Source organism: Megascapheus bottae, chromosome 4 (genome assembly GCF_031878675.1).
Source record: "Megascapheus bottae isolate mThoBot1 chromosome 4, mThoBot2.hap1, whole genome shotgun sequence".
In the NCBI taxonomy this organism is placed as follows: Eukaryota; Metazoa; Chordata; class Mammalia; order Rodentia; family Geomyidae; genus Megascapheus; species Megascapheus bottae.
This window is the reverse complement of record NC_143512.1, coordinates 28419014-28431826: the sequence shown is the minus strand read 5'-3', so window position 1 is coordinate 28431826 and position 12813 is coordinate 28419014. Positions and strand designations below refer to the sequence as shown.

Sequence of the window (12813 nt, the reverse complement as noted above, 5' to 3'; positions counted from 1 at the left end):
CCTGGAGCCACAGACCCACTTCTTGTTTCTAGTGATAAATTGAGATAAGAGTCTCATGTTCTTTAATGCTCAGGCTGGCTTTGAACCTGATCCTCAGATCTCAGCCTCCTGAGTAGACAGGATTACAGGTGTGAGCCAACACACTCAGCTAAATTTTTTTTACTGTGGTTTGCACATTTGTAACCCATAGCTAGTAGATTAGAATGCCTGAAAAAAATATTCACTAAAGTGAATGGCTTGATTGTAGAGTGAAGATAAAGTCTTTTCTGCTTTTCTACTTAAGAACATGGATTAATGGAAAACCACTTTTGTGGCACATGAAGTCTAATCTGGTCTAGAAACAATTCATGAAGTCCTTGGACTCTCATTTTAATGATATAAAGACAAAATGAAAAATGTCATGAAAAATACCTTTTTAATTTATTTTTATTGTAAAGGTGATATACAGAGGGATTATGGTTATGGAAGTCAGATAAGGAACATGTTTATGTGGTACTGAGGAGTCAAACCCAGGACTTCATGCATGCTAGGCAAGCACTCTACCAACTAGGGCATGCTCCTGGCCCCTAAAATAGTTTGTTTTTAATGTTCTGTTTTCAACATCTCAGCAAGAGAGACCTTATTATATTGCCATTTTAATACCTTAATTTGTTTTCTTTTTAATTTTGTGCTTGTCATTTAAGCCACAATGCTTATCTCTAAACAAATTAGTGAAAACCAGCATGATAGTATTTCAAACTCTAGAAACCATTTATATTTAATCAACTATAATGTGCCCACTTGATGATAATGCTCATATCTTCTACTCTTCTTAAACATAGTAACCAGATAGAGACAAATATGTTAAATTTTAAGATAGGGTTTCTAAATAATATTTTTCATAAAAGGAAATATTTAAATCCTGAAATTATATCAGAACAGAGAAAATTTATACCACATTGGGTAAATTTCCATGGATAAAATGTGAAAAGTACTTGTTTTTAATAAATAGTAGTATTTACCTTGCAGCATTTTGTCCAATCTGTTCATCAATGTCACTGAAAATCTGCTTAAACTCCAAGTCTCCAGGAAATGAGTCTAACAAACATCGTAGGTCAAAGGAATTATGGGAATATTCATCTACCCAATCCATTCTGAGGAACAAGAATAAATAATAAAACATGTCAGTTCCCTCTAAATAGGGGGAAAAAGGAAAATCATTTCAAGTTGTGTTACTAAATAATAATAATAATTTCCATTTACAGGCACAGTGAATTATAGACATGGGAAAATGAAATTATTACTAAAGGTTGATATATTTTGTTCTTTCATCGTCATAAGGTGTGACCTAAGTTCCACACTTCTGAAAGCTGAACAACAAACTGGCCATCCTATCCATGAGTATCAAGCATCTTGCTACTCACTGTAAGCCAGAGCTGCAGAGGATACTGAAGCACACAGAAGTCATTGTGAACAAAGGTGAATGCAGCCCCAACACAATACTTTCCTTCATCCTTCTCAATATTCTCACCTGAAAATTTTAGCTGTTTTTTTAAACCTCATTCCCAGTGAGCCTATTTTAATGTAAAAAGGGGAAAGCATATGAAGGTTCCCCTAGCAATGCTTTGAAAACCTCAGTATATATTTCTCCTTATAGGTATAGACCTAAAGCTCTCACTGTTAATGTTTCAAATTCATTCATTCAATATTTATTTACTCTTTGCTTAGTAACAGGCATGGATCTAAAGGCTCAGATATAGCAGCAACAAGCCAAAATCTTTGTCTTCACTTCATTTTTGATCCAGAGGGGAGGACAGACTCATGAATCATGATTTGAAGCCAGCCTGGAGCAGGATAATCTGGGAGACATTTATATCCAATTAACTACCAGCAAAGTCAGAAGTAAACCCATGGCTCAAGTGGCAGAGCACTGGCCTTTAGCACTTATGTTCTGAAACATTATTTAGAATTATTATGAGGTGGAGGATCATGATTTTGATTTCCCTATCTAACGTGGTATACGACTTCTTAAATCTAACTTTGGTATGGGAAATAGTCAATAAACACCAGGAATATAAAGATGTAAATGTCAGTTGATAATAATTCTTAAGTATTCAAATGATGATGTTGATGGGTTTTTTAATGTGAGCAGAATAGATCTGTGGATACTCCCATATCTATGATTAGTCTGAAGGGTGATCAAGACAGGAGAAACAAGTCATCTGGTGCCAGGAAGATTATGATTCTTTATCATAAGCTAAGGAAAAACATGCCAGCAAAATAGGGTTTGGTGATACATGCCTGTTACCCCAGCTATCTTGGCGGCAGAGGTAGGAGAAACATGGTCTGAGGTCAGACTTAAATGAAAAGGGAGACACTGTCTAAAAAACTAAAGCTGAAAAGAGTTCAAGTACTAGAGCACCTGCCTAACAAAGGCTTTGAGTTCTATTTCCAGTGTTATAAAAAAGAAAACAAAAACACAAAAAGCAAAAACAACTAAAAATATAAGTAAATAAGCCTGAGCAAATAGGAATGCACATGACTAAAATGGCATATAAAGAAGGGCAGTAGCTGATGCAATAATTGATGCTGATGTTTGGAGACAGAGATTTTTGTGTTACCAGGACAGTGATTCAACATGCACCAGAGTGGACCCAGGGTCCAAATCACAATCACTACCATTGTCTGAGTAAAGATAATTAGGGCCTTATCAACAGCAAGAAAAAAAAAGCTTTACTTTCTTTTTTGTATAAGATTTAAAAAGGCAATAGTTTTCAATCTAGTATTAACAGCAATCTAATAATAAACTTTGCTTTCTAAAATAATTAAACAGCTATGCTTGAAAAACTATATTTAAGACACACATTTGTAAAGTACATTTTAGCTCTAGGAAAAATCATTGCATAATAAAATTTATAATAGTTGAGTTAAAAAATTCCCCAAAACAGTGACTGTAAGAAATTATGAATATACCATAAACATTGCCAGAAAACATTATAACAATTTAAAAATACCATGTGACTTAAAAAGTTTGAAAGCTTACTTGTCTTTTGCCATATTTTTAAAATGTTTATTTTTTTTATACTGGTACTGTGGCTTGAACTCAGGGCCTGGTCACTTTCCCAGAGCTTTTGTACTCAAAGCCAGTGCTTTAGCATGTTAGCTACTACTTTGTTCAAGCTTTCTGATGGTTAATTGGACATAGGAGTCCCACAGACTTTCCTGCCTGAGCTGACTTTGAACCACAATGCTCAGATCTTAGCCTCCTAAATAGAATTACAAGACTGAGCCACCAGCACCCAGTCAATATTTTAAAATAAGGATAGAGTATCCTTAAAAAAAAGAGTTGGAATCCTCCAGTCATTTTATTTAAACTTACACAATATCAAGAAGTCTTATTTTACCTTTTTTTGTTGTTTCTTCAATAATAAGCTTCAAATTTCCATTAACATATGCCAAATTAATACCTCCTTTAAAAGGAATAGAAGACGAAGAAGGAAAAAAAAACTGGAAAGAATTCCAACCTGAAATGAAATACGAGAAACATTAGGAACATGCAATGCAATCTCTGTGGAAAAGCCTAGTAAGAAGCTTCACGAGTCCTCAGATTTGCAAACAAACTGACATTAATGTGTCTACCAGCTCTGGTACAATGAAGTCCTGCATTCAATGTCAGTGTCTAACTCAGAACAGTGTTAGTATGCATGACAATGAAGTGGTATATTGTGATGAATTAACAGTAACTATATTCCATGTACAATCAAACAAGTTTCAAATGCTGCACTGTAATAACACCCAAGCAACTCTAGGTAGCATTCAATCAATAACCAGGAGACCTAAGGCTTGCTCATGGTTCTGCTTACCTAAACAACATTGTGCAGATAATTCAAATCTCTTTAGAGAGCCATCATGTTCCTCATCTCTAGGGTAAAGTGGGTAGATTTATTATATTTTAATGATTCTGCTTGTTATTGTACTATAAAAGGGATGGTAATAAGAGGACATCGTGGGTTTTTTTTTAGAAAATTGCAAATAAAAAGTTTAATTTCAGAAACTGAGTTCACCATTTATAAATACACTAAATTACAGTTCTGGCAGATTTCACTGAGTGGAGGTACAGTATTTTAACAAAATGACTTTAGAAGGTCATGGCAGGTGAGTGATGTGTCTCACTTGGACTGTGTAACTGATTTGAAATGAGAAAATGACAATGTTAAGACAGGTCGAAACTTTCTTAATAAGGACCAAGAATCACAACAAATCAGAGATAGGCTGGATAAGTGGGACTGCATTCAACTGCAGAGCTTTTGTATGGCAAAGGACATAGCTAGTAAATTAGTTAGGAAGCCTACAGAGTGGGAGAAGATCTTCACCAACCATACAATGGACAAAGGCCTCATATCTAAAATATATCAACAGCTCAAAAAATTAAATCACTCCAAAACTAATCTTCAAAGTAACAACCATCCCATTAAAAGATGGGCCAAAGACTTAAAGAGAGTCTTCTCTGAAGAAGAAACAAAAATGGCCTATAGACAAATGAAGAAATGCTCCACATCTCTGGTCATAAAAGAAATGCAAAGCAAAACAACTCTAAGATTCCACCTCACTCCAGTTAGAATGGCCAGGATCAGGAAAACTAATAACAATAGATGCTGGAGGGGATGTGGCTAGGAGGGATCACTACTACACTGTTGGTGGGAGTGCAAACTCGTTCAACCACTATGGAAAGCAGTATGGCAGTGCCTCAAAAGGCTAAACATAGAGCTTCCCTATGACCCAGCAATTCCACTACTTGGCATTTACCCAACCATCCAGAAACAAAGACATACTCAATCCACTAGCACATCAATGTTCATTGCAGCATTATTCACCATAGCAAAGATATGGAACCAACCTAGATGTCCTTCAGTTGATGAATGGATCCACAAGATGTGGTATTTGTACACAATGGAATTCAATGCTGCTGTCAGAAAAAACGACATTGCCCCATTTGTTAGGAAATGGAAAGTCTTAGAAAAAATCATATTAAGTGAAGTAAGCCAGACTCAAAGGAACTTAGGCTCAATGGTTTCCCTCATTCATCATAACCTGTAGAAGCCTTGGGCTCTACTAGCAGAGATTTGCAATAGCCAAAAACTTGATACATAAGGCCATATAATAAGAAGCTAATTGAATGGACCTCTAGGATATTGAAACAAAAGCCATCTAATGAATGATTGCTGTCCTTAATGTGCTATGTTATCTCATCTCTTTTGCTGTTCCTTTGTTATCTCATATGGACACAATATCTCACTTTGTTATCTGATATATTGGATACATTTGTATTTGGTTACTTGAAATTGGACAGGGAAGGGGGGGAAAACCAAGAGGGGGGTGAGGGGGAGGGTAATGGGACCAAGACATGTGGAAGGGTATCAATATATGTGAATTAATGCACCTTCTATCTGGCAAATATCATGTTACCCTTTTATTAAACACAATAAAAAATAAAATAATAAGAAAGAAAGAAAAAAAAAAAGAGAAGCTGACAGATGCTACCCCATTGGATGTCCCCTGTATTGTAGATTCCCCAGGGATGGCTGCTCTTCCGGTCATGAGGGAAGTCCAGTTTCAAGGAGCTCATGATCAATAGTTGGGTGATGTCTGAGTTACCTATGAAACCTGAAGGTCAACACCGGTGATGGGGCAGTGCTGTGGCCAAGTGACCAAGCACTGACGCTGCACGTCCAGGCTCGGCGTGTCAGGGCTGCCGTGCAAGGACAGGGTTAGCACTCCACCCTCCACGAACCGCTTCCTCGCCACCTCCTCCTGCCCACAGGGTTTGTCCCACAGCACAAGAGCTGTCTGGATGCAAACATGGCAACATTTAACTAAAAGACAGCACCTGATGTGTGGGTTTTTGTTTTTCCTTTACACAACTGAATAAAAAGCCTATAGAATATAACTGTCTATATCTTCTCTGCATTCTAGAAAACAAATGACTGTCCCTTCATTTTTTTTCAAATTTTACAGTTGTGACCTCACATCTGATTATCCTATTTCGTGAGGGACAAGGCCGGCTGTGTCTAGTGGCCGTCTGGAAACACCTGGACACCCATCCCGCCCGTCCACAGGAGGAGGAAGGCACGGGAAGAGGGGTGGCCCGGATGTCTGGTGGGCCTCCTCCAGGGCCCTGCTGGGCGGGTCACAGTCCCGGACAACAGCTAGTGCTGCTGAGGGCCTCTCCAGCTGAAGATGGGGTTTTCAAAATGCTCTGACAAGAGTCTGGGCTGCCGCAGCTGCCAACCCCTACGGGTGTGCTGGGCAGCTTCTCCGAAGGGATGGTACTTGGAGGACAGCCCAGGCCAGGAGGCGCGCTTCAGGCTCCAGTAGGTGAGCAGGTGGCAGCTCGGGTCCAGTGTCTCCTCCTCCAGGTATGCCCGCACCATGTCGTTGGGAAGCTTCTCTCTCCCATCCCTCATCTTCAACTCGGCCACAAGCCACCACAGGCTCCCCTCCCCACCACAGTCTTCTGATGGGTACCCTGAGCCACTGGAAGACATATTTCCAAGAGCCCCAAAGGACCTATTTTGTCCTTGTGTATTTTGCACACGCATAAACTGTTCTTCAGTCAGATTGGTTCCCTTCCTTTCACTCTCCCCTTCTCCATTTCCTCATTTGAGAATTTTTCAGTGAGTCTTATTTTGCCATTTATATTCATAGGTATTCTGCATGTTCACACTCTGCATTGCTCACTTTTCCTCTATTCCTTTCTCCTTCCTCTTTAATGTTCCCCCTCCTTGAACATTCCTGCAATTGCAAACATTATCTAGTCCTCTTATGTTTACATATTTATTTTTTTGCCAGTCATGGGACTTGAAGTCAGGGCCTAAGCACTGTCCTTGGAGTTGTTTCTCAAGGCTAGAGCTCTACTACTTGAGCCACAGCACCACTTCTAGCTTTTTTCTATGTATGTGGTACCAAGGAATTGAACCTGGGCCTTCGTGCATGCTAGGCAAGCACTCCGGCCGCCTATATATCTATTTTTTAAGGCTAGCATTTATATATGATAGAAATCATGTGACAAATACCAGTTCCATTTGAAAACAAAATAATTTACTGTTAATTGTAGCTGAATAATATTCCATCACGCACATACAATTTTATTTTTCCAAAAATCAGTTGTAGGAGATCTAGGCTTTTTGGACAGCCTGGCAACAGTGAACAGTGCTGCACTGAACATGGGTATGGGAATACTTCTACTGTAGTGTAGCTTACTTCTCTTTGTATATCTATGTATTACTGGATCTGCTTTCATCTTTGATAGTTTTACTTTCATCTGAGGAAACTTCATTCAATTTACATAATGGTTATACTAGTGTACATTCCCACCAGTAGTGTATACATTTTCCTTTTCTCCAGGATTTTCTTTATAACCAGTATTTATTTTGTGTGTTCTTTATAATGGTCAGACGGACTGGAGTGAAAAAATCTTAAAAGTCACTTCAATTTACATTTCCTTGATGATCAGTGATACTGAACATTCCTTCATGTATTGATTGGCCATTTGTCTTTCATCTTTTGAGAACTGTCTATTTAATTCACTTGCCCATGTATTTAAGTGTTGGTTCTTTGGGAGTCTGCTTATTAACCTCTTGAATCTTATCAAATGTACAGACAGCAAAGATTTTCCCCATTTTAAATCTTCTCCTCAGTCTAGTGGCTGTTTCTTTTACTGTGCAGAAGCTTTTTAGTTTGATGCAATCACATTTGTCAATTCCTGTTCTTTATTGCTGGGCTACTAGAATTCTGTTCAGGCAGTTATAGTGTTTACCCTATTCTTTCCTACAGTAGTTTTAATGCTTCTGGTCTTACATTAAGATTTTGGACCAACTTTTAATTGTTACTAGTATAGAGTGAAAGATAAATAGGGATGTAGTTTCATTCTTCTGCATGTGGTTGTCCAGTTTTGTGAACACTATTCATTGAAGAACTAGATTTTCTCCACTATATATTCTGAGATATTTTGTCAAAAGTCAGATGGCTATGGCTGTATGGACATTTCCATCTTCTATTATGTTGTATTAATCTTTGTTTCTATTTTTGTGCTTGTATCGTGCTATTTTTGATACTGTGGTGCTACAGGGCCATCTTTTTCCCAACGTCTGCCATATAGAGAGATGAAGTAGGATGTATAGTTTAGGAAGAAATACCTTGAAATGAGGAAATGTGAGGCCACAGGATCTTTCTTATGGTAATAGATTCCTTATAAAGCCACCTACCCTTTGGTGCCCTAAAAAGTTCAAAGCAGCAGCTAGCCAATGTGCCTGAGCTCCTCTAACTTGGCAGGGTCCTCACTTAAGATATGTAGAGCCAACTTACTTTTTGCACTCCTGCACAAGGAAAAGGAAGACAACAGGAGTCATAATTGCACAAGCTATTGTGTATCCTTGGCATACTATTATGTGTGTTACATATATTTGTGTTATTCTTGCACTTCTGAAATTGCTTGCCTTGTTGGTTAGATAACAGACAAAGATAGCTGGACATGTTGCCATTCGTAAACCCAGACCACACTTTTCTTCTTGTCTGGATCTTGGGATTTCTCAAGGCTACAGCTCTACCACTTGAGCCACACAGTACCACTTCCAGCTTTTTCTATGTATATGGAAACAAGGAATCAAATCTGAGTCTTCACATATGCCAGGCAAGCACTCTATCACTAGGCCAAACTCCTGGCCCTTTTCCTTCTTATATATACTTAATTATTTTCTGCCACATACATTTGACAGATTCCCCTAGAGCCATATAAATGTTGCTTATTATAAAGTTTACATAATTGCAACAAAACAAAAACAAAACTTTTTGAGGTTAGTTATTCCCCTGTGATTATACATAACTGTTACAAGTTTCTAATTTTTTTCATTAATTAGTGGTTTTAATATTTTAGATTTCTCAAAAGACTGAATAAGATCCAAGTGGATTTCAATTTGTTGATACTTATTTTAAACATCTTCTACACTGAGACCTTACATTAGGATAGAATTTGTTATTCTATTCAAATGATTGCTCAATACTTTTCCATATTATGTTTTTCTTCATGGACTGCTATATTTTCTACTAGTAATTATGTAAGTTCTGCTTACTACGTGGTTTAAAATATAAATCTGGTAAATATTCATATTAACATACTATAGCTATTGAGTCATCTTTTTTAAATAAAAGATATTTCATCCTAACTCTTCTATTAATGATTTATGTGTATGAATGAAACAGAAATTGACAGGATCAGTGAGAATATATTACTGTAGTTTGACAAGCAAACAGAATAACTGTCATATGATTTACTCGCCAAATCTGACATGGCTTCATTCTTCAATGAACTTACATTCTCAGAAAATATTTTCATTTTAGTAACTCTCCAATGTCCTAGTTACCTCTAGTTTTAATAGAACAGTCAACCCAAATGAAAATAAATTTTAATATTTAATATTTATATTTTATAATGGGTTAATATATTTCACATGGTTCCACAGTCCTAAAATCATTATATTTTGAGATTAGAACAAGAATTTCTCATCATGGAACTAATGGTTTACTAATAAATTTTTGATTAGAGCAAAATCATATTAATTTAACAGAGTATATCCGCATTAGTAAAATGTTTAGTTATGGGACCATTTTTAAAAGAAGTTGCAATATGTATCCAAAGGAAATATAGCTTAGGAGATGTTAACTTCATTTTTAATATTTGTTTGTGCTGGTTATGGAGTTGGAGCTCAGTAGCTTAGGCGCTGTCCCTAAGCTTTAGTGTTCAAAGCTAGTGCTTTACCCTTTGGGCCACAGATTCACTTTTTAAAAGTACTTCATTAGAGATAAGAGCCATAGGAACTTTCTTGCCCAGGCTGGCTTCAAACTTTGATCTTCAGATTTTGGTCTCCTGAGTAGCCAAGATTACAGGTGTGAGCCATCACCCACCTAATTAATTAGGTAATAATTTAAACTTAACATACATTCTATCAAAATTGCCGTTTCCAAAGGATTAGGTTCTTCAAGTATATTCAAGGTACTTAAGAATTTGTCCTAAAAGGATAATGAAATTATCTAGTTATTTAGAATAGTGGTATTAAAATAAATTAGCTTAACACTAATCCTATGAAAAATGCCATACACTGTGATATCCTTTGGCAATTTCCAAGGTTTGCTCCATGAATTGTCACTGGTTTTATATTTCATTAATATCCATTAAAACCATGTTTAAGTTTTTGGCTGTTTGTAAACTGACAGAACTTTGTCTCCAGCCCACTTCCTTTTCATATCCTTTTCACAAAATTGTAGCCTATATTTCATAATTCTGTGATTTTACTATTTCTCAACTCAACTATCCGATAAACTATGAAGCTGACTGTCTTTGCTTCAAAACATCCTTATATGTCACTAATGGTTACTCCTTTCTTGCAATTGCTTCATCTTGTAGCAATCTTCTTAAGTACTATGTCTTCCTTGTTTTCTTCTAGTCTCACACACCATTTGTTCACAGGTTCCTGGGTAACCTGGCCAGCTCCTAACATTTTGTATCATTTCTTTTTAAAATGTAATTTACAAAATGCAAGAATAAAATGGGGTCTGTATCCGTGGTATATGATACACAGTTCCTACTCATAACCAATTGTTTCAGGGTTAGACCACCAGTTGATGAAACCACACTAAATGAATTTGAAGGTTCAGAATCAAGTCTGGGACAAGAGAATTACAAGTGATAAACGAACCAACCTAATCCTAGCTGCCCAAGAGAAGAACACACATGGATTCTGTTGATTGAGGGCCCTATACTGACTGATTGAATAGTTTTGTTTTGGCTGTGAAATGTACAAAATAATATACATCTCCTACTTTACTGCCCACTTCTTTTTTAACTGACGTGTTGTTTTTCTCGTTTGGGTTCTTTTTTTCTTTTTTCTTTTTGCCAGTCCTGGGACTTGAACTCAGGACCTGGGGACTGGCCCTGAATTTTCTCAAGGCTAGTGCTCTACCACTTGAGCTACCATGTCCAGACTTTTCTGTGTATGTGGTACCAAGGAATTGAACCCAAGGCTTCATGCCTGCTAGGCCATTCTTCTGGCTGAAAGTGTTTTGGTTTGTTTTAATCAAACTAATAAACATCTTGGTTGCCTCAACAACCCTGCATTACAGATACTATCTCCAGAACTGTGATGGACTTTAGAACATGTTATCCCAAAAAATATCCTTACTCACTGAGAATATAGTTAAATAAGTCTCTTAAGATTGTCTTCCTATCCTCCCGAAAGAGAGCCATAAAACAATTCTCTAATATTTTTCTGAAGATGTCCTTTCATTCTAGAGGTGCCTTCTCTGTACCATAAGGAAAGAGATGTCTGCAGACACAAGGAAGAATCCAAATGGGCCCTGCTAAATCCACACAAATTTTTACAAATGGATCCTATTCTTTAACAAATGGATCTTATTCTCTGACAAATGATCATATCCGCTCCAACTCCAGTCATACGTTTGCACAGCTGTCTCATGAAAACCTACAAATTTCCCTGTGACTTGTGGTTTTCATTTCTGAAGGCTTTTGCGCTATGTAAAATTTCTATTACATTACTTTATATTTCCCTATTAATAATGTGTATTTTGTTTTGTTTTAGGGGCATCAGAAAGAGCATACATAAAAGGCACACACCGGCTTTTTATGGCAAACACTTCATGCAAATTACTCTTCACTTTTGCAATTTTGTAATAGATTGTTTTTCTTATTGAAATGTTTATTTTATTCTTATTCACTGAAATTTTTGCTCAGAAGTCATAAAATCTCTCCCTACTGAGGGTATTATTATTATTATTATTATTATTATTATCCTTCTATGGCATTTCATTTAGTTTTTGTTTCTTTTGTTTAGTCAGAAACATGTACTTAAACTTGGTACTTGCTGCTTTCACTTACTGGCTAGTGCTCTACCAACCGAGCCATGCATCAAACCTCAAGTTTTTTTAAAGGGTTGATTTTGTGTTTGTTTGTTTTGTCTTTGTTTTTTAGACCTGAGATGTGGACTTAAACTCAGTACCTGCTGTTTTTCTACCAACTGAGCCACGCCTCCAACTCCAAGGCACTCCCTTCTCTTTCATACACATTCCATGCTGGTGCTGATGTCTTCTTTTCATTCCCCATGTATCCCTTTCTTTTCCTCTACTGTCACTTTGAAGAAACTCCAAAGTGTATTATTTCTACCTCTAGTCCTTCCTTCAAAACCTCAACACATATTTCCAAGCAACACGCAATCACACATGTTCAAAATTTAACTCAAAAATCTTTTCTCTAAACGGACTTCACTTTCTACAATAGAGGCTAACTAGCTAACTAACCTCTCTGTCTTTTGCCCTTGGATGTTAAATCAGGATCAACTTCTTTTTGTATCATTTGCCAACTAAAAATGATATTTAAATTTATATTGTGTTGCAAACATAAAAAAGTAAAATGGAATGTATTTCAGATCTCATATCTGGGCCACAAATCCTATAATATTTACTATATGGTTAGTTATAACAGAAAAAGTTTTGTGAGTTCTATCTTAGTCATCAAATGCTTTCAGATTTGCTGTGTTCCTCTCTCTCCTTCTAGTGTCTTAAATTTAGACAAGATATTTTGCTGAAATGGATGGAAATAACTATTTAGTTTCCCAGACACACACATGTCCTCGTATAACAATTTTTTAGAAGGTGATATACAGAGGGGTTACAGCTACAGTCAAGTGTACATTTATTTTTGTACAATGTCACCTCTTTCCGTGTTCTTTCCCTTTTTTCTGCCTATCCCCACCCACAAGGTGTATA

The 12813-nt window shown here is 36.8% G+C and overlaps 1 protein-coding gene across 1 annotated transcript in view; it reads right to left on the bottom strand.

The window, feature by feature from the left end:
• The window catches only part of Kiaa0825 (KIAA0825 ortholog), a 378969-nt gene that overhangs the window by 338249 nt on the left and 27907 nt on the right, over positions 1–12813 (bottom strand). Inside the window, exons 2-3 of the mRNA XM_090331617.1 lie at positions 3384–3503; positions 1002–1133 (exon numbers count right to left, since the gene is read on the bottom strand). Coding sequence (XP_090187743.1) covers positions 1002–1132 — 131 coding nt within the window. The 5' untranslated portion in view covers position 1133; positions 3384–3503. The remainder of the gene's footprint in view (positions 1–1001; positions 1134–3383; positions 3504–12813) is intronic.